At 47.6% G+C, this 21,073-nt stretch overlaps 2 protein-coding genes across 7 annotated transcripts; one reads left to right on the forward strand and one right to left on the reverse strand.

Annotated features, from left to right (window-relative positions):
- Positions 1 to 9,251: 9,251 nt before the first annotated feature.
- KAT5 (lysine acetyltransferase 5) lies at positions 9,252 to 16,895 on the forward strand. Of its 6 annotated transcripts, none has more exons than XM_006216711.3 (14): positions 9,252 to 9,504; positions 9,604 to 9,670; positions 9,995 to 10,063; positions 10,153 to 10,289; positions 10,578 to 10,733; positions 10,823 to 10,897; positions 11,006 to 11,080; positions 11,418 to 11,666; positions 11,744 to 11,833; positions 13,626 to 13,766; positions 13,847 to 13,940; positions 15,885 to 16,044; positions 16,179 to 16,260; positions 16,352 to 16,895. In XM_006216711.3, exons 1-14 carry the CDS (start codon positions 9,493 to 9,495, stop codon positions 16,484 to 16,486), a joined length of 1,542 nt encoding a protein of 513 aa, XP_006216773.2. In that variant the 5' UTR covers positions 9,252 to 9,492; the 3' UTR covers positions 16,487 to 16,895. The 6 variants fall into 6 exon arrangements, with proteins under 6 accessions (XP_006216773.2, XP_006216774.2, XP_072826419.1 ...); XM_015249889.3 differs by having other exon boundaries at positions 9,326 to 9,504; positions 10,551 to 10,733; XM_006216712.3 differs by lacking the exon at positions 10,578 to 10,733 and having other exon boundaries at positions 9,279 to 9,504.
- Positions 16,896 to 16,968: 73 nt separating this feature from the next.
- On the reverse strand, positions 16,969 to 18,239 carry RNASEH2C (ribonuclease H2 subunit C). Its single transcript, XM_015249890.3, has 4 exons — positions 18,004 to 18,239; positions 17,714 to 17,814; positions 17,420 to 17,539; positions 16,969 to 17,104 (listed from the first exon to the last, which is right to left on the reverse strand). The coding sequence occupies exons 1-4, from the start codon at positions 18,149 to 18,151 to the stop codon at positions 17,078 to 17,080; spliced, it is 396 nt and encodes a 131-aa protein (XP_015105376.2). The 5' UTR covers positions 18,152 to 18,239; the 3' UTR covers positions 16,969 to 17,077.
- Between the last annotated feature and the right edge of the window lie 2,834 nt (positions 18,240 to 21,073).

The following is a 21,073-nucleotide window of genomic DNA, read 5'->3' on the forward strand; positions in this document are numbered from 1 at the left end:
ATTTGCAGATACTAATTACTATATATAAAATAGATAAACAAGTTTATACCATATAGCACAGGGAACTATATTCAATATCTTGTATGTATTCAATACCTATAATGAAAAAGAACATGAAAACAAATATATATATGTATATGTATGACTAAAACATTATGCTGTATACCAGAAATTGACACAACATTGTAAACTGACCATACCTCAATAAAAAAAGACTAAAAAATAAATAAATAAAGTATGATGGGACATTTTAAAAAGTAGAAAATAAAATTAACCATCATAGACCATATATTCATTTATGTAAACTTATATATAAGCTATACATCTAAAAAACATTTCAAATTAAAAAGTCTGCCCTCCGTTGGAGCCATCTCACCCTAGAGGCAAGGGTTTACCCTCCCACTGCCATCAGGCGTTGGCTGAGGGTTGCTTCTGAAGGTGTTCATTTCCCAAATTTCCAGTATTCCCTGTGCTGGGCTGGATAGGCTCCCATGGTCAGAGGAAACCTCAGTCAGAACTCCAGACATCTGTGAGAGACCCTCTCCGTGTACAGACAAATGTGGAGAGGCGGGACGGAGGGGCACAGTAGCATCTGATCCGGATATGTGGCATTTTTGCAACACAAGGCGTAAGTGGGATATCGAAACACTTAACCACGCTATTTGTGGTTAGAAGACCTGTTCCTTTTTGGACACTCATCATGTCCTGAATACTGTGCCTGACCTGCACACACATCATCCGCGGGCGTTATCTTATTGTCCCTGTGTGCAACCAGTCTCCATGGCTTCAGCACAGAAACTCTTCTAAAAGAGGTGCAATGGAGATGGGGTCCTCTGTGCTGGTGACATGGAGAATGGAAGGCAGGTGCCACCTCAAAGGAAATTGCTCAGCATAACCAGAGGCCCATTTCCCTTCGCAAACACTTTTTCAACATCCTTCAAGTCCAAATCCTTGGAGCTGATATAGAAAGGGAGCCCTGGCTTCTTTCTCTGCTAGCCACATTGTATGTGGCTGATGAGGATGGTGACACTGCAGGAGATGGACTTTTATAATGGTTATGTGTAATCAGAGCATAGAAATATTTTAAGCAAAACAGTATATTTGGGGTGAAATAAAAATTTTGAAAAGCCTTCACGAGCCCTCCATCTTCAGGATGGTTCTAGGCAGAGCTCAAGTGAACCCTACAGCTCAGACGACCACATGACCTGTAAAAGTGTGTTCATTAGGACAAATGGAGAACCAATTAATGCAACCTCATAACAACAATGGAAGTCCACTCTTGGGAAGGAGAATAAGGAAATTTCACGTAAGCTTTATGATGACACACAGTTCTTACAGGAGCTCCTGCTTGGAAGCTGCTGCTGTTGCACTCAGACCGCACTCCCAGTCTCTCTGCTGAGGTGGGGTCTGTGCTCCAAGGGTCCCCACCCCACCTGCTCTGGGTTTCTGGAGCAGGGCTGACAGGGGGTTGGATAGTGGATTGGGAAGAAGGGTCTGTGTTAGACTGATGTCTCTCCTAATACCCGGCTTGGTTAAATCCCCAAATTTCTGAGCCTTCGTGGTTCACCTGTCAAATGGGTACAGCACCTAGCCCATTCACAGGGTGACTGTGGGGTCAGATTCATTCCTCCAGCAAATGTTCACCGAAAGCCTCTTTTGTGCAGACACCATGCTAGCGCTGGGGAAATCGTGATGGATGATGCAGAAACTGCCCCTGGCCCATAGAGTGGTCCAGAGGCCTTCCTGGAGGAAGAGCCATCTGAGTTAAGAAAGCATTATTGAGGGGGGGCAGTCAGGAAGAGCAGTGAGCCGCCAGAGAGAAGGTTTGATGAGGGAAGGGAATGCGTCCTGGACCTGGTTTGAGAGGCATCAGTCCTTGCCTGTCTCCAGCCTCTAGGGGGCGTCTCTCCCTCCCTCTCTCTGTCTCTATCTCTCCCCATCTCTCTCCCCCCAAATGCCATGAATGATCCTGCCAAAACCATAAGTTATTTTGTATTTTTCACAACACTTTATGTTTTTAAATAAAAATAACTGAACATAAACACTGAATAGACTTGTACTAAACAAGTTTCAAAGGTTTCTGTAAAAAAACCAAGATATAATAATAATTGAAAGTTTATTATTATAGACCAATATATCACAAGACTATATATGTCAATGAGAAGTAAAAAATAATCTCTACCTGATTCCAGCATCTGATGATGGAAAAGATTAAAAGAAGGGAAATGAGCACATATTAAATGCCAATTAAAGGCCAATTATTGAGAAACAGTATTAGAAATATTTACTATTTAGAAGTTACTATTTTAAAAATGAAATGTAAAACATATGAAGCATCAGTTTCCCCATCTGATAGTCTTGATTGTTTCATAACAAATATCCCAGATGTAAAAGCCTTTCTTTCACTTTGCATTGACATTGGTCAAATTGTTAAAGAGCCTCCACAAGCATCTTCACATGGGCGTACATGTTCCTTTGTAGACACTCATTTCTTTCTCTTAATGAGCAAAATATTTTATCTGCTAGTCCTGATTTTGGTTTTGCTGTTGAAACCAATACTGTTAATTCAGATTTCAGATCAGTTTCTGGTTTCCTGCTGGAGTATTTCATAACATTCACATCTTCTTTTTTCATTTCTCCTCTTAAATATTCAAAAGAACTGTAGACTTCAGTGAATATTTAAATAGTGGAATATTCCAGTGAACATTATGGGGTGGTATTTGAATAATGTAACATATGGATCTTCTGGCAAAATTAGCAGTACTAGGGGGAGGGCAGAGCTCAGTGGTAGACTACATGCTTAGCATGCACGAGGTCCTGAGTTCAATACCAAGTGCCTCCATTAGAAAAAGAAAAAAACATTTATTACCTCTCACTCCCCCAAAATGCAAAAAACGAACAAAGAAACAACAAATATCAACTATGACAATGACATTGGTGATTAAAAAAAAAAGATTAGCAGTACTACACAGAATCTCTTGGTGAAATGACCAATTTATTTACTTATTTTACTTCCAAAGGTGTTGTTTCTTGAACCCCACTCACAAGATTTATATAAAGAAGACTAGCATATAAACATTCATTTTTATTTTAGTTGCCAGAATGACTCATTGATGTGAAATAATCCTGCAATGGAATATTATTCAACCTTAAAAGAGAATGAAATTCTGATACATGCTACAACATGGATAAACCTTAAAAACATTTTTCTAAATGAAATAAGCCATGTGCAAAAGGAGAGATAGTATAGGATCCCACTTATATGAGGTAACTAAAGCAGTGAAATTCTTAAAGAAAGTAGAATAGTGGCTACCAGGGGCTGGGAAGAGGGAGGCATGGGGAGTTAGTGTCTGATGGGGACAGAGTTTATGTCAGGGATGATGAAAAGATTTGGAGATGGATAGTGGAGATGATTGCTCAACAATGTGAATGTACTTAATGCCACTGAACTGTATGCTCAAAACTGGTTAAGATGGTAAATTTTATGCTATGTGTATTTTATCACGTTAAAAAATAAAAAGAATGACTCACTGTTATCAGAGACAGGGCCACAAACCCACACTTACAACGTGGTCACCACTATTAGAAGTGAGACCGATTCCATCATGATGGCTTCTCACCTACGTAGTCCTATTTCTGCTTTTGCTTTTAACCTGACATCCTGACATCAGTGGGTTCTTTTGAAGCAGTAATGTCTCCTGTGGATTGCTAAGCCTTAACTCTTGCAGGAGAATTAGAATACTTCTTTTCCCTGGTTTTTTGACTGACCTTTTTAGGACCAAGAGCAGCCACAAAATTTATGAGGCCTGCTGCAAAATGAAACTGAGGAGTCCTTTGTTCAAAAATGATTAAGAATTTTCAAGATGTCAACAACAGAACATGAAGCTAAGTGCAGTACCCTTCTAAGCTCTGGGCTCTGAGCAATTGCCCTGATCTTACACTCATGAAATCAGCCCTGCTCTGGATTTAGCAAAACACAGAATTGCTGAGAAATGCCAAAAAGGAAATCCCACATAGAGGTGTGAAAGCAGAAGCACGTGGCCCAGTGGCTGCAGCAGGCATCTCGCCATCCTATGGGGAGCCTCCTTGAAAATGAAGCCAACCCACTGAGTTGGTGGCAGGAAGAGAGAGAAGAAAACTCAGAGGGTGATGGTGCCACCTTAGAGCCCTGGGTCCACCAGCCTTGGAGCTGCTCCAGCTCCAGGGAGGTAAGAACTCCAGTTTATTCTTGGTTTTCTGTTATTTATAACCAAGAGTGTCCAGCTGTTGCACATCTTAAAGAAACCCCCTTACTTATCCTTCCAGCCTATTCTGGTTCCCCTCCAATCACCTTCCTTTTTAAAGCAAAGCAAAACAAACAAACAACAACAACAACAACAACAAACCCTATAGTTAAACCTTTTTTCTTTCATTTAAACTTCTCTAACTTTTCAGGCAAACTCAAACTCCCTTAAAGAACTGTGTATCTGTGCTGCTTCTGTCTCCTCGACCCCTACACAGTCTGACTTTCTCCCACCCCCACCTCTGCAAAGAGTGCCCCCTGAAGTCTGTGATGACCACCCAGCTACTTGCCCAGCCAGTATTTGCCTACCCTCGCTGCCATCCACTTTGAGGATTCCCAGATCCGGGCTGCAGACTAAGACCCTCTGCCAAGTAGCCTTCACTCCCACTTTGAATTCAGCCAGCATTTCAGTGGATCTGGATTTTATCAAGCACAACCACAGCACATGCATTTGGAAAACAGAAGTCCATGTTCATTTCTTCTGAAGAGACAATGAGTTCTTGGAATAAGGATTCTCATTCTACAGGATCCGAAGCCCCCAGGGAGCTGGGGCCCAAATGAACTGCTGGTCCGTCTGCTTCTTCCTGCCAGGCCTTTCTTTCTCATCACGCTTTTGGTCACACCTCAGTCTCCAGCCACCTTCAGTCCTGGCCTCCATAGCAGCAAGAACCTTCTAGCTACACTCAGGCTGCTACTCAGGTTGCGTCCCCAACAATATCGCCCTCAGTCATCTTTTAAAGCTTTAATCAAATACGTTCTTTTCTTGCTCTGAATTCCCCATTGGCTTCCCATTGCACTTAAAGCAAAGCCACACTTCCTTACAAAAGTGCCATAAAAGGCAGTGACTGGGCCCTACTGGCTGGCTGATTCCTGGCTCATCACTCCCACTCCCCCCGAAAATGGGCTTCCCTCTCCTGGAATACACTGAACTGCGCCTCTACCCCCACCTCCCACCAAGGGCCCTGGTTTGCCTAAACCAGTGGAATTCTATCCCCTCCGCCACAGGGACTGACTGAGGCAAAGGCACATGCCCTAACATAGTTCAATCCGGAAGCCCAGGCCTTTCCTTCCACAGCTAGGGAAGAGATTTTCTCCTTAGACATGGCCTTGGACAAGAAAAGACAAAGGATCCTGTGGGCTTCCCCAAGCACTGCCTCTTAGTTATAGATAAGCTGAAGTCTCCCAGGGCTCACTGAGTCATAGAAGAGCAGGCTCAAGCAGTTGATTAGGACAAGCCTGCAGGCATTGGGAATGGTGCAACTCTGATCACCTATCTCAACAAGTAACTGAGATTATTCCTTCATTTCCCTTTAAAACTTTCATGGCTGCACAGAATCTTTGGAGATGGCTTTTGTAGGGGGGAGGATGCTGGGTCTATCAGTTTGCAGGCACTTTGCTTAAAAGCAACTTTCCTTTTTGTTACCAAGGCTGTTGCCCCCAGGATCATACCCCTGCCCCTCCCTCAACTAGAAACCAATTACTCTTATCTAACTTTCAGGAAGCAGCTACAGAGAAGAAACAAGAACTGATTAGAACCAATTGAGTCCAAGATGGTGGACGATTTGACTTCCAATGGGCATTGAGTCTCATTATATGCTCATTGTAATACATTAGCATGCTAAATGACACGCCCACAGGCACCATGACAGTTCCAAGGCTCACCATAAAAGGTCAATAAGTAGGCGGGGCCCAATTCCTAGAAACCCCCGCCCCTTCCCCAAAACAGTTGGGATAATCCTCCCACTCATTAGCATATGAAATTACCAAACCCATAAAAACTAACAACCCTGCACCTCTCAGCCTCTCTCTTGCCTTTTGAGAAGGACTGCATTCTGTCTACAGAGTGCGTATCTACTTTTACTTCAAACTAAACACCCCCACACCTCAAGGCCTCTCATCTCTCACCTTTTGAGATGGCCCAAATTCTGCCTAAGGAATGTGTACTTCCTAAATCGTTCTCACTTTCCCAGATTGACCCCATGCTCTGGGGCCACCTTTCTTGCCTTCTGAGACATCCTGCACTCCATCTATGGAATGAGTATCTCCCTGAATAAACTTGCTTTCACTTTGCTACGGCTCGCTCTTGAATTCTTTCCTGCATGAAGCCAAGGACCTTCACTTGGCAGGGAGTGTCTCAGGGATTCGTCCAGGACCTGGACCATCCTCTCTTGCCCGATTGTCCTGAAACACTTTGCTAACTGTTCACATCTGACCCACTAGAGCAGGGGCCTCGCCTGTTTTTGCTCAAGCTGCTCCTGCAAGGGGTGGCACACAGTTGGTGCCCAGTTAATACAGTTGAATGACTGATGCCCTGTTCAGCAGCTGTTTCTTTTCTCCTCCTTTTCTCTTTACTGTTGTTGTCCTCACCCTCTGGAATGCCCCCAACCCCCTTTTCTGGCCAACACCTACTCATCCTCTAAACTGTAGGTCAGATACCGGGTGCTCTGAGACTCCTATCTGACCCCTATCTGGATCTCTGGCCTTGGTTTCCTTCCCATCTTACAAGACTGATCACTCTCTGCAGTAAATGTCAGTTCACACCTCTGGCTCTCCAGTGAGGCCATGTGCTTCATCCATTTGATGATTTTTAACTGAATGCCTACTCTGAGTCAGGCACTATGGAAGCTGGGAAAACAGCCTCAGAAAAACAATACAAATACTGCATTCGTAGATCTCACATTCTAGAGAGGGAAAGACACTAAAAGTGAATAAGGAAAAAGAAGACAAAGCAGAGGAGGAGGGAGATGAGGTGGCAGGATGGGCAGATTTAATCTGGGAGGTCAGAGGTGGCCTCACAGGGAAGGTGACATTCAAGTAGAAACTTGAATGAGGTGAGGGAGCGAGCCAAGTGGATAAATGGAGAGAAAACGCTGCAGAAACGTTCAGCACAGGCCCAGAAAGAGGAATATGCCTGCTGTGTCCTGGAAACACCGAAAGGCCAGTGTGACTAGAAGGTAATGAACAAGTTGGGATGAGAGCACAGGGGTAGATCCTAGCGTGTGTGCTGATGGGCTGAATGTGAGAGAAGCAGAGAAGTTGGATGACTTTGAGGTTTTTAGTTTGAGAAACTGGATGAAGTCGTCATTGACAGAGACCAGAAAGAAGGCGGGAGGAGAAGGTTGGGAATAAAGATCAGGAGTTTGGTCCTGGACATGCCCTCTAGACATCCAAGTGGAGATGCTGGTGGGCAGTGAGAGCTGAGTTCAGGGGAGAGGGATGGGCTGAAGACACAAATATGAGAAACCTCAGCATGTGAATGATACTTAGAACCATAAGCCTCTAGGGCCTCATGAAGGGAGTGACTGTGGATACTGAGATGAAGCCTGGTACTGAACATGGGGACTGTGAGTGTTTAGAGGTCACGGACAGGAACAGCAGTAAGTAAAGGAGATAAGGAACAGGTGGGGAAGTTAAAAGGCAACCAGGAGGGTCTGGTATCCTGGAAGCCAGGAAAACAGTGTATCAAGGTAGACGGAATAACCAGGGGGAAAGGGTATAGCTCAAGTGGTAGACTGCATACTTAGCATGCACAAAGTCCTAGGTTCAATCCCCAGTGCCTCTTTCTTGAGGAAAAATAAACAAATAAATAAACCTAATTACCTACCCACTGCAAGAAAAAAAAATAAAGGAGTAACCAACCATGCCAAAATGCCACCGATAAGAGGACTGAGAAGTGGCCATTAGATAAGGAATGGGGGGGGGGTCACTGGTGACTTTGACAAGGGGGTAGTGACTGAAATTGTGCTAACTGCGACATGCAGCAGTCCCTGCATAAACATTTATTGACAGTTATCAGTGCAATGGCTGATTTCAACAGCCTGCCGATTGGTCCTGTCTGGTCTTACCTCCTTATAATAGGGCAAAATTGGAAATAACTTGAATATTCAACAACAGGAAATTGGTTATGCAGATAAATTACATGTAAACAACAGAACACTATGTAGGCATTAAAATAGTTCTATAAAATACTAGTGACAAGTGTTCAATTTATGTTATGAAGTGAACAAGCTGGTCACAGACCAGCACACACAGTAAAAACCTTTTTTTGTATTAAATAGATAGCACAATAGTCTATAAAGTAGGGTTTGTCAAACACTTTCTGTAAATGGACAGACCGTAAATATTTTAGGCTTTGTGGGTGTATCTCAGGAAATTATTCCGTTTTAAAGTAGAAGGAGTCATAGACAAAATGTCTGTGAATGAGTATGGCTATGTTCCAATAAAACATTATTTATATACCCTGACATTTGCATTTCATAATTTTCATGTGTAATTATTATTTTGATATTCCCAAACCTTTAAAAATTAGATATATACATATATTAAAAAAAATTCTAGCCCATTGGCTGCAGGAAAACTAGCGGAGGGTTGGATTTGACCTGCAGGCCATAGTTTGCCTACCTGCCCATCTCCTTTACCTTGTGCACTTTTTTGTTTGTTTCCCTAAACATTTATCACTTTTTAATTGGCTAGATCATTTATTTTAAAACTATATTTACTGTTTGTTACCTATACCCCCGTTTTTCTCCCAACCTCCAAGAACGTAAGCTCCATGAGGAGGGTGTTCTTTATTTTATTCACTCACAGTAAAAACCTAGAATAGAATAGTGCTTGGCACATGGTAGGGGATTGCTAAATATTTCTTTACTGTATGAATGAATAATGTTGTGTTACTCTTATAAGTAGCAACGTAATATACGAAACAACAAACCTAGAAATCGTCCGAGTCACCAACCCTAGAGAATGAAGTCTACAAACTTGGCGAGGTTTTGAAGTCCTTCCCAGTCCCGCCCATTTCTCCAGCCTCCAAACCTTCCAGACCACCCCCTCCAACCCCGTTCGAGCACACGCAGTTTACTCCCAGCGACGCATACTGCCGCCACTAGGAGATGCCCAAGCCCGGCCGCCCGCAAAGCACAAACACCCGTCACACGTGACCGGCGTCGCACCCGGTGAGCGTCACGTGACGGACTCAGGTTTCCGCCAATCGTTGTGCACGTTATGGAGATTCCACACTCGACTTGGCCTGGGACTTAAAACGCTCCATTCTCCCGCCAGCCAAAAGGGCCGCCTCCGTCAGCAAGCTGAGCTGCAGTGTCTCTCAAGAGTCCTCTCGTAAAGCGACTCAGGGAGGCCCGGGCCTCCACCGTGCTCGGTCCCGGAAGTGACGTCTCCCAGAGGGGCCGGAAGTGGCAGTGGAGGGAGGGAAGATGGCGGAGGTGGTGAGTCCGGTGCCCGGGGCGGGGCGGAGGGAGCCAGGGGAGGTGGGTAGAGCCCGAGGCCCCCCAGTAGCCGACCCTGGCGCCGCGCTGTCTCCCCAGGGGGAGATAATCGAGGGCTGCCGCCTGCCCGTGCTGCGGCGGAACCAGGACAACGAAGATGAGTGGCGTGAGTGACGTCGGGGGGCGGGGCTAAGGAACCTGAGTGAGAGGGGCGGGGGGGAGTCAACGGAACCCCTAGAAGGGGGAGGGGCTTCTAGAATCCTGGAGCGGGTGGGGCGCAGATACTAAGGAGGGGCGTGGCTTTTAGCCGCTTGAGATGGACAGGGCGGGACTTGGAGAGGGGACGACACTTGGTGACTAACGGGGGCTTGGGCGAGAGCTTCCAAGTGCTGGGGTTTGGGATCCGGCCTGGGGGTGGAGTTCAGGTCGTAGGAGGGTGGAGCCTCATGGCCTGGACGGTCTAAGGCCCTTGCCTGTGCGGTTCCCACAGCCCTGGCCGAGATCCTGAGCGTGAAGGACATCAGTGGCCGGAAGCTTTTCTATGTCCATTACATTGACTGTGAGTTCTAGGCCGGGATGAGGTGGGGCTGCAGGGTTGGGGGGGGGCAGCCTCTGGCACTCCTTTCTAAGCCATCCCCACTGCTGCAGTCAACAAACGCCTGGATGAATGGGTGACCCATGAGCGGCTGGACCTAAAGAAGATCCAGTTTCCCAAGAAAGAGGCCAAGACCCCCACCAAGAACGGACTTCCTGGGTCCCGCCCCGGCTCTCCAGAGAGAGAGGTGGTGAGTAGGTCCCCTGCTTCACCTCTTCTCTCCTGCCTCCTATTTTTCTCATCTCTTGGCCTCAGTGGCTCCCGGATGGGCAGGAGGGTGTACCCTCCCTCCCTGGCTTCAGCTTGCAAATGATGGGGGCCAAATTGCAAATGTAGCTTCCATAGTTCAGTGGCTACCCTGTGTCCTTGAGAGGGCAGAGGGCGGGGTTTGATTACTCCATGCTGAGGGGCCCCTACTTCCCTTCCCCATCCCACACCATCCCCACCCCAGAGGAAGACCCTGGACCTATCTCTACAGCCGGCCTCCGCCCAGGCCAGCGGGAAGACCTTGCCAATCCCGGTCCAGATCACACTCCGCTTCAACCTGCCCAAGGAGCGGGAGGCCATTCCCGGTGGCGAGCCCGACCAGCCGCTCTCCTCCAGCTCCTGCCTGCAACCCAACCACCGCTCAACGGTACCCTCAGCAATTCCAGGGACCTTGCTTTCCTCTCAGGTCCCACCTTCTCTACCTTCTGACCCACCTTTCTTGGTTTCTCTCTGCAGAAACGGAAGGTGGAGGTGGTTTCACCAGCAACGCCAGTGCCCAGCGAGACAGCTCCGACCTCAGTTTTCCCCCAGGTGAGTCCCCCAAACCATCTCTTCTTCCTGTCCCTTCTCTTATCCTCTGGTAGCCCTTTTGGGCTCATCTCACAGCCACCCCCTCTATTTCTACCATCTCACCTGCAGAATGGATCTGCCCGTAGGGCAGTGGCAGCTCAGCCAGGGCGGAAGCGAAAATCAAATTGCTTGGGCACTGATGAGGTAGGTCTGGGGAAGAGGGAAGCTGGGTGAAAAGGAGGGGACATAAGCAGAGCAGAGAGTTTAGTGACTAATTTAAAAATGAACAAGGGGTGCTGGGCAGAGATGGTATTGGTGGGTTTAGGAGTGAGGCAGAGCCGGTTCAGATCAGGCATTTAGTGATCTTTTCCAAGTCTTGGTTTCTCTAACGGGAAAGTGGGGATTATATTACCCCTTACTTCACCCAATGGGGTTGCTCTTAGGCTTAAACAGGGAACCCTGTGGAAGGGCTATGTGAGCTGTGAAGTGTCCTGCTTGAGTTGTCTTCTGTAACCCGGTGTCTTCCACTGGCCCTGGGCAGGACTCCCAGGACAGCTCAGATGGAATACCGTCGGCTCCTCGCATGACTGGGAGCTTGGTGTCTGACCGCAGCCACGACGACATCGTCACCCGGATGAAGAACATTGAGTGCATCGAGCTGGGCCGGCACCGCCTGAAGCCGTGGTACTTCTCCCCGTACCCACAGGAGCTCACCACGCTGCCTGTCCTCTACCTCTGCGAGTTCTGCCTCAAGTATGGCCGGAGCCTCAAGTGTCTGCAGCGTCACTTGGTATGAGGGGTCCCAGGAGGCCACCCTCCTAGCCCTACTCCCACCCCACCCTCACCCGATTCTCCTCTCTTACTCAGACCAAGTGCGACCTGCGACATCCTCCAGGCAATGAGATTTACCGAAAAGGCACCATTTCCTTCTTTGAGATTGATGGACGTAAGAACAAGGTCAGTGGCTGAGGAGCAGTGGGGAGTCCTTGATGCTGGGAGTCTAGGGGAAGTCAGATGAGCAGCTTCTCCCAGTTGGGGAAAACACTGAGCTTGATGGCTAACAGATCTGTTCAATTCATTTATCACATTCCTGCTGTAGGGCAGGTGCTGGGAGATAGTGACTAGCAATTAGACAAAATCTCCGTTCCTTGAGAGCTCACGGGGGAAAACAGACACGCCAGTTGCTGCTTACAATAAGTGTCGTGAAACAAAGTATAAGTTGTTATCAGGATCCAGAGAAGGTGATCAGCAAAGCTTCACAGAGGAGGTAACCTTTCTTTGAGCCTTGACACAAAGGATAAGGTGGGTACAGGAATCCCAAGCAGTGGGATCTGAAGGGCAGGAATGGATGTATAGGCAGACCTCGGAGGTACTGCAGGTTCAGTTCCAGACCACCGCAAGAAAGTGAATATCACAATAAAGCAGTCACATGAATTATTTTGGTTTCCCAGAGCACATTAAAGTTGTATTTACGTTATGTTGTAGCCTGTTAAGCGTGTAATAGCATTGTGTCTAAAAAAACAAGGCACATACCTTAATTTAAAATTCAGAACATAGAAATAATTACAATAGTAACGTCAAGGATCACTGATGACACAAAGACCTGAAGTGTGCCAACACTGCTGTGGTGCCTACAGATGTGCTCAATGTGGGGTTGTCACAAACCTTCAATTGTAAAAAAAAAAAAAAAAGCAAAATGCCCCATCTGTGAAATAATACAATGGAGTATGCCTGTGCAGAGACAGCATGAAAGGCGAATCCTCTGGCTGGAGGGCAGGCAGGAGGAGGCAAGGCTGTTACTAAGGACAGAGCTCAGATGGTGGGAATGAGGTCAGTTGGGGAGGGAGTGGGGACACTACAGGTTTGGGGCTTCAAACCTGCCTCAGTCTGGCTGTGGGGAGGAAGGAGGGAGCAACCTGGAGGGACCCTTAAGAGTGAGACTTCTCCATTCCTGGTACCTAGAGGGCAGGGAGGGAGAGACAGTCACCTTGACCAGCAGAGGAGAGCTCTGGCTTGGGTGCTGGGGGAGCTTGAGAGGAAGATGCTGCTTTAAAATACTGTTCTGTATTAACTGTTCTGAATTAAATCACAGCCCAAATCCATGCACTTAACTCTGTCTCTCTACCCTGGGCCCCATACGTTTTCTTACTTGGGCATCAAATGGCGTGCCCAGCAGGTGGTTAAAATCCATGTCTGAAATGCAGGAGAATTATGGAAACAGAAGTAGCAAAGTTAATGATTTTGCTAGGGCAGCCATTAAGGCTGTCATTTTGTCAAATTTAGAATTCCTTACTCCTGGTGTGGAGTGGCAGATCATTTCTCAGAGGTGTGACTGTAGGTGGGAGAGTGCTGTGGTTTTTGATAGCCAGACTGCTGAGACTTATCACACAGGCAGAGCTCCTCTCATAAGCCTCAGTCAGTCTCCCTGGGGACACACTAGTTTGTTGACTGTTGTTAATTGTAGCAAAGGCCAGTGCTGGATAGAGGTGTGGGAAGCAAGGGTGGTAAACCTGCCCAGCTCTTCTGGGAGGCGAGTGGTTGAACACCATCCAGAGCTGGTACATGGGTTTCTCAACTCTAAGAAGGGCCTGTGCACAGGGATGGCCTGTCTGGTGGACTGGGTCAGGCCCCGGGAAGGAAGGCTCATCACTTATCATCCTGGGGACAAGGAAGCTCCGGGCTGACTCTAACCCAATGGCCCCGCTCAAGGTGGGGTACCCAGATTAGTGACAGACCTTTTTCTTTGCAGAGTTACTCTCAGAACCTGTGTCTTCTGGCCAAATGTTTCCTTGACCACAAGACGTTGTACTATGACACAGACCCTTTCCTCTTCTACGTCATGACGGAGTATGACTGCAAAGGCTTCCACATTGTGGGCTACTTCTCCAAGGTGAGTGCTTATCCAGGCTGTTCTTAGTTCTGCCCTGTGCTAGGTTCCTTCCCTCACACTCACTCGCCCCTCTTTTCCAGGAAAAGGAATCCACGGAAGACTACAATGTGGCCTGCATCCTGACCCTGCCTCCCTACCAGCGCCGGGGCTACGGCAAGCTGCTGATCGAGTTCAGTGAGTACCTGTGCTGCTGGCCGGGGACTGGCTGGGGGTGCTGGCAGGCCCAGGCCCTGTCAGTGCTGCGCACGCAGACCTGTCGGGTTGCTGTGATTCTCGGCCCTGGCTCTACAGCCCAGTCACCAGGGCGACTGGCCAGAAATAAAGATGAGACTCCCCCAAGGTTCTCTCCTTTCCAGGGTGACTGCCCTGCTCGTCTGGACGAGGTTCTCAGCCTCTCACAGTTCTGTGGCCAAGGTTCTAAGCACCACTCAGCTTTTCCCAAATCTGACTCAGCTACTCCAGGGCCATGAGCAGAAGCCGAGTGAGCCACTCTTGCTCAACTGTCTGGTCCTGTGTGTCATACGTGCTCCCAGGCAAGGACCTGCTGTTCATTTCCCCACTTGTCCCCTGAGCCTTGTGGACAGTAGACATCAGAGTGCTGTGAACTCAGCAAATAGACATGAGCACTGACATGCAGGGATATGTTCTCTGCCCCTCATCATACGTGAACTCTTCACTGTCCCCCTAAACCCCCCCACTTCCCAGCCTCTTACCCCCCATTCCATTCGACTCACTCACTGAACCCTTGGGATAACCAAGCTCTGACCTGGGAGATGAGGAGGGAGCCTTAGCTGTCTGGTAGACTTTGAGGCTTGATTTGATCATGCTCATTGTCTGTTTGAGAAATTTTTTGGTAGAAAGATGCCAAGATGGGGGTCACATCCTCAGGAAGCCGTCTGCTTGGTAGAGCAGGCGGATGCTTGAAGAAACTCAGTCTAAGCCTTGGAGTTCAAACCTCAGTGGAGATGGGATGTGGGCAGGGCCACCACGGAGATGTGCCCAGTTCTGCCCGGCACCATTCCAGGCAGCTCCAGAGGATGGGTGGGTGGGTGTTCACTGGGGAGGGGCCAGGAGTTCCCTGCAGCTGAGGCAGGTGTGGCCTCCAGTTACTCTGTCTGGAGGGTGCATGCACGCCCGTGAAGCTGAGTAAGAACTCAAGTGTGCCCCTTTCCTCTCCATGCTTCCTTTCTCCAAAGCATGGCTTCTCTGTCCCCACTGGGCTGCCTGGTGGCAGTCACAGGAGGTTGGGCAAGAGGGTCAGACTGGCTGTTAAAGATTTATCAGGGGGTGGGAGGAAGCAGAAAGGGTTCTGGTCCAACACAAGGCTATTTATGAGGGTGAAGAAGGGCTTCTATAAGTAGTGGAGACATCCTAGGCCCCTGATTGGGAAAATGAAGACTCTGATGAAGAGATGTGGAGCCACTCGGGGTCTTTGCAGGGCCTGAGGGTCTCACCAGGAATTGCCTGCCAGTGCCCAGTAGTCCACAGGATAGGGGAGGGCAGAGCAGGCCAAGCGGGAGGCAAAGGGCCGCTGGAGAGGTAGTTACTTGCTGAGGAAAGGCCTGTCTTACTTGGGAAGGGCCTTGGCCTCCTCTCCTTGCTTCCTTAACAACCACCATGTCAGGCATTCAGGCCAGCCTCATCTTAGAGCAGCTGATGCTTCTCAGGTCACAGCTGGGGGACTGATCTGACTTGAGAATCCAAGCATCCTTAGGCCTGGAGTGGAGGTGTGGTCTCCCCGACCTGTCTCCTCACATAGCCAGGCACAGAATCTGGTGTGACAGTAAAATTGGAGGCACTTCCTTTATGTAAGCCATTTTCTTTGCACTCCCCCCCCGCCAGTCCCACCTGTAATCCCTCACTGTCTCCTGCACGGCCCTCCAGGTTGATTGCAGCCACTCCTCTCAGTGCTCTGAGCACACAGGTGCAGAACATGCTCACTAGTCCTTTATGAAGAAACTGAGGCACAGAGCAGATAAACTACATATCCTAGGTCACAGAAACCACACGGTGGGGCCCAAGATGGGAGCCAGGCAATCTGCCCCTGCAGCCTGTGCTCTTAAACGACCGTTGCGTAATGCTGTGATTGCTCACCCACCCCCTCCTCCATTGCTTTAGGCTATGAACTCTCCAAAGTGGAAGGGAAAACGGGGACCCCTGAGAAGCCCCTCTCGGATCTTGGCCTCCTATCCTACCGAAGCTACTGGTCCCAGACCATTCTGGAAATCTTGATGGGGCTGAAGTCAGAGAGCGGGGAGAGGCCGCAGATTACCATCAAGTGAGCCTGGCCCTGCCTACCCCGGGGTGCATGGCATGACCTGTCTGTTCCTGGGCTTTCTCATTCCTCGGGCTTCTGGGGGCTTGGGGCAGAGATGAAGGCCCCCAGGAGACCTCATCTCTGCCCTCCCACAGTGAGATCAGTGAAATCACCAGCATCAAGAAGGAGGATGTCATCTCCACTCTGCAATACCTCAACCTCATCAACTACTACAAGGTAGGGGGACAGGCAAGGGGGCAGGTGTGTGTCGGGGTGCAGAGAGCAGGCCCTACATGGGCTGACCTGCCTGGCCCAATCTCCTGTCCAGGGCCAGTATATTCTCACACTGTCGGAGGACATCGTGGATGGTCATGAACGGGCTATGCTCAAGAGGCTTCTTCGGATTGACTCCAAGTGTCTGCACTTCACTCCCAAGGACTGGAGCAAGAGGGGAAAGTGGTGACCAGGCACTGCCCATCGCAGTCTCAGCATAGCCAGCAGAACTGGGGCTAACAGCCCATCCCACCCCCACTGGGGTCTCCAACAGGCACACCAAGGGAGACAGGGCTGAAGACAGCTCCACAAGAAGAGGACAGGCCTAGTAAAGGCCTGTTGGTGCTTAGCACCAAGGCGAGCTCAGGGCTCAGGTCAACTCCCAGGTCAGCTGGCTGCAGGCCCAGGGCTGCTATGAACCAGGGATCAGAGGGAGCCAGGCAGCTGTGTACAGTGAGATGGGGGTGCTCTGTACAGAGGACTGGTGGCTGTACAAATTTCTTTTGTAAAGTAGGAATTGGGGGTGGGTGGGTATTGGTTGCAAAATTCTGGCCTCTCTTGCCCCCACTGCCTTGGCAATAAATTGTTTCTATAGGCCAGAGCCATGAAAGCTGCTTTTGGGAAAGGGGTAGTGCTGGCTTAGGGGCTCCAAGGTGCTGGCAAACTCACAGGTTCCATGAAAAGCTCCTTTATTGAGGTGATGAAATCACAGGCTCCAAAGTGAAAAACAGGTTTACTGGGGTGAAGGGATTGGTGGCTTTCAATTTTCAAGCTCTCGTTCTCAGTCCTCCAGTACCTTTGCGTGAATCTGCAACAGGAATCACCTCTACTATTGAATTTCTGCAATATAGTGACTGGGTGGTCCAGACACTCCAGGAGAGACCCAGCTGCTCAGAATCATAGCCCTTCTAGACAGGCCAGAGAATGTTGGGGAAGCCAAGCTGCCCCCACCCAGGCTAATCCCCTAGTCAGACCCAGGATCCATCTGCCCCATTTTTTCCCCAGCCCCAAAGCCCCAAATCCACTCCGGGACAAGATTCTGACAACCCAGGAAATAACCGTGAAGCGGGGAGGAGGGGGTTGGACCGGGCCTGGGAGGGAGAGGGCCCGTCCATCTACTCACCGCTGCAGCGAGACTGGGCCAGGTTAAGGCCCCACGCACTTTGGCATCCGGACCAGGGATGGTTTCCAGGCCCCACAGGGTGAAACTGTTGAAGCTGGATGTGGCTTGGATAAAGCGGTCCTGGGGAAGGGGCCGGCTCAGCATCGGGGCCGCGCTCCCGCCCGCACTCCCAACCCTATTCCCCCGTGCTCACGAAATCCCGCCCTAGCGCCTCTGGGGGTCCACCAGCTCTTGCTCCTCTGGCTCCTCGTCATTGTCCGAACCCTCCGAGAAGTCCAGCTTTCCCACTAATACCTCTCCCTTCTCTTCTGTCACCGTCACGTATCCCACCAGGCCGGGCGGCACCACCATCTCCTCGCCGCGCAGACTGCGGCCCCGAAACGACACTTCCAGTCCTGGGGGAGGCAGGCGCAGGGCTTCAGTGAGGGCCTGATCCGGGCCTTACGGGGCAAGCCCGGTACCAACCCTCCCGCCACCTCCGATGGACCACGATCCCCGGGAGCCCTCGCGCCGCTCCTCGCAGAGGAGAGCGCGGCGCCGGCGCGGGGGCTGCCGGGAGCCGTAGTCTGGCGGCCAGCGCTCACCGTCGGGACTCTGGCGGATGGCCGGAGTGAAAAAGCGCCCCACGGGGGCGGGCCGGTTCACCGGGACATCGCAGGGCAGAAGGTGCAGCGTAACGGAGCGCAACTGGACGGGGTGCTCCTCGACGGCTTCCTCGTCGCTGCTCTCCATCGTCCACAGCGATTCCGTCGCTCGCTGGCTGTGGCCAAAGCTGGCGCGTAAAGCGCGCAGAGCCTGTCGGGAGGCCGGGGACCGTCCGCGCAGAGCCTCCTGGGAAGCATAGTCCCTCTCTGAGGCTCCTCGGCAATCCCGCCTCCGTGAGTTCAAGTCCCTGATCTTTTTTCTTGAAATTGTTTTTTCAATGGTACATTACTATTATAAAATATGAAAACGATTTCTAAAGTACACTCTTTATATTGATTGGTAGAGAGGTTTTTTTTTTTTTGGTTGTGTGTGTGTGTTTAATTAAGGGTTAACAACCCTTCCTCAGGTATGTTGAAGGTATTTTATCCGAGTTTTCAGTTTGTCTTCCAAACCTGTGTATACGTGATTTTTATTACACAGAAGACTTATTTTTGTAGTCAATTTTATCAGCCTTTTCTTTATAAATGTCTTTTAGTTTTGGCAATACTCTTCTTTTTTGGTTTTTGAACGCTTCTCTATCGTTTATTTGTTCAGATATCCAACTTAGCTATGTTTTGACAAGTACTGTCATAAAATGAACCCACACAAAACTGGTAATTATGATTAAAACTGCATATAATTTATAGATTTGAGAAAGAGAAAAAACATCCCTGAACATCCAGAGCTGGCCTTGGTGTTCTGTTGAACATGAATTTCACAGAACATCGACATCAGACAAGGTCATTGTGTGATACGAGGGATGCAATCATGTGAATACAAAGACACAAATATTGTCCAAAATACAAACATAATGAACCACCCTTCTACATTGGATAAGTGACTGTTGCTATTTTACCAGTTATAGCTTTAGCCTCCATATAGTTAAAATTTGTTAACAGATCATCCTATCATAGAAATACTCTCACTTCCTGACGGCATCCATCCTGAGAAAAGTCCCACTTCCTTAAACCCTCCCCCAAATCCCCTAAACAAGCTCCAATCCTAGAAATCCGTCCTAACACCCTCCTCTTGAGATACCCCACAGTGCAAAAGTAATAACTACAGATGTGTTCCTGGTGGTTTTTGGCAGGAGGGTATTGACACATTTAGTATCTTGCTTTAGTTTTCTACCAAGAATAAGATAATACCACTTATTCATGTCTCCTTTTATATCTTATCTGTACAATTGTGAAGTTTTCTTCTTTTATACATATTTTAAAGCTTATTTCTAGATAGCTTATATTTGTTTCTACTACAAACAAGATTTTTTTTTTAATTTTACTTTCTGATTATTATTTATCTATAGCAGAGGTTGGGAAACCTCACATTTGGTCGCTGACACAATTACTCAACTTTGTCATTGTTGCATAAAAAACAGCCATTGACAATAAATAAATGAGTAAGTATGCCCGTGTTCCAATAAAACTTTATTTGCAAAAACAGATAGTTGGCTGAATTTGGCCTGTAGGCCATAGTTTTCAGGAAAGCTGTTGATTCGCACTTCTTACTAATTTTTAACCAGATAACTACAGAATTCTTTTATTATTCTAATAGTTTTTGTTTTACTTCCTGGGTCTCCCAGAAGTAGTCATCTCACTTTCAAAAAATGATAATTTCACCTCCTCATTACCTCATGTAATTTGTTTTCTTTTCTAGCACATTCAGAACAATCTCAAATATTACTGGTATCAACAGACATCTTTTTCTTTTTCCTGAAACTTACATCAGGATGCTTTTGCTATTTCACCAAAATCATGAAGCTGCCTTTCCATTTGTTACACATTCCATTAAAGCCGTACTATTAAGGGTTTTTAACTCAGGAGCAGATGTTTGATTTATTTTTTCCTTTTTGGTTCTGTACGTATCCCATAGTCTGGATTTTAGTGATTGCATTCCTGTAGTGTTGTGTTCATCTGTCCTGTATTTCCTGGGAATGAGTAATTAGATCTAGATGTTTCATCAGTCTTTTGGGGGATGGGGAGCAAGACTGATTCAAGGGGAGTTGTGTGTTTTCCATTATGAGGGACGTAATACCTCAATGCTTCCCTTTTTTTGTGAAGTTAGCACCCATGGATGATTATTGCCTAGATCTTTCAATTCACTGATATTCTAAGCCCACCATTTCGTCTTCATTTACTAGAATACTTCTATAAGGAAAATGTCCCTTCATCAACTATTTGGTTGCCCGTTGGTACAGTGAATAGAAGAAAAGCAAAATAATTGCTCGATATTTTCCTTGTATTTCCCAGTTTTTGAAAAACTTGCTTCCCTGGCATGCTCCAAAGGTAACCTTTAAAAAAAAAAGTATCAGTATTAAACAATGGATTTTTAAATATATTTCAGTTAATTGTGTTTGTTATTCTTTTTTAAAAAATAAATTTATTTATTTTAATTTTTAATGTATTTTTTGGAGGGAAGAGGTAATTAGGTATTTATTTATTTATTTATTTATTTTTAATGGAGGTGCTGGGGATTGAACCCAGGATCTTATGCATGCTAGGCACACACTCTACCACTGAGCTGTACCTCCCCCTGTGTTTGTTATTCTTACTGATTCTAAAATCGTCCCATCTTTTGCTAGTGAGAACCTCTTCAAGTTAGCTCCTGAGTCTTTTGATGTGACCCTAGTAGTCTTTTATAGGTTTCCTTGTTCTGAAACCAGAGATATTCCTGGGTCATCTTGATCAGTTCCTGCCCCAGACTTGGAATCCTCCAAAGATCCCTAGTTCCTTTTGCTAAGAAGTGATATTTACTAATTCAGTCTGACACTAGATACACTCATTGCTGCTAGATTGTTTCTAGATAATTTCAGTGGACAAAGCTAGTAAATAAGTATTTTTCTATTTTAAAGACAGAGTAATACATCATGAGTTCATACCGTTACTTCTAGGACTACTTTTTTTTTATACTAACCTCATTGCTCTTACGTTTGTATCCTTTTCTCCTACACTGAAACATCTCAGTCCTCAG

Source organism: Vicugna pacos, chromosome 10 (genome assembly GCF_048564905.1).
Source record: "Vicugna pacos chromosome 10, VicPac4, whole genome shotgun sequence".
NCBI lineage: Eukaryota > Metazoa > Chordata > Mammalia > Artiodactyla > Camelidae > Vicugna > Vicugna pacos.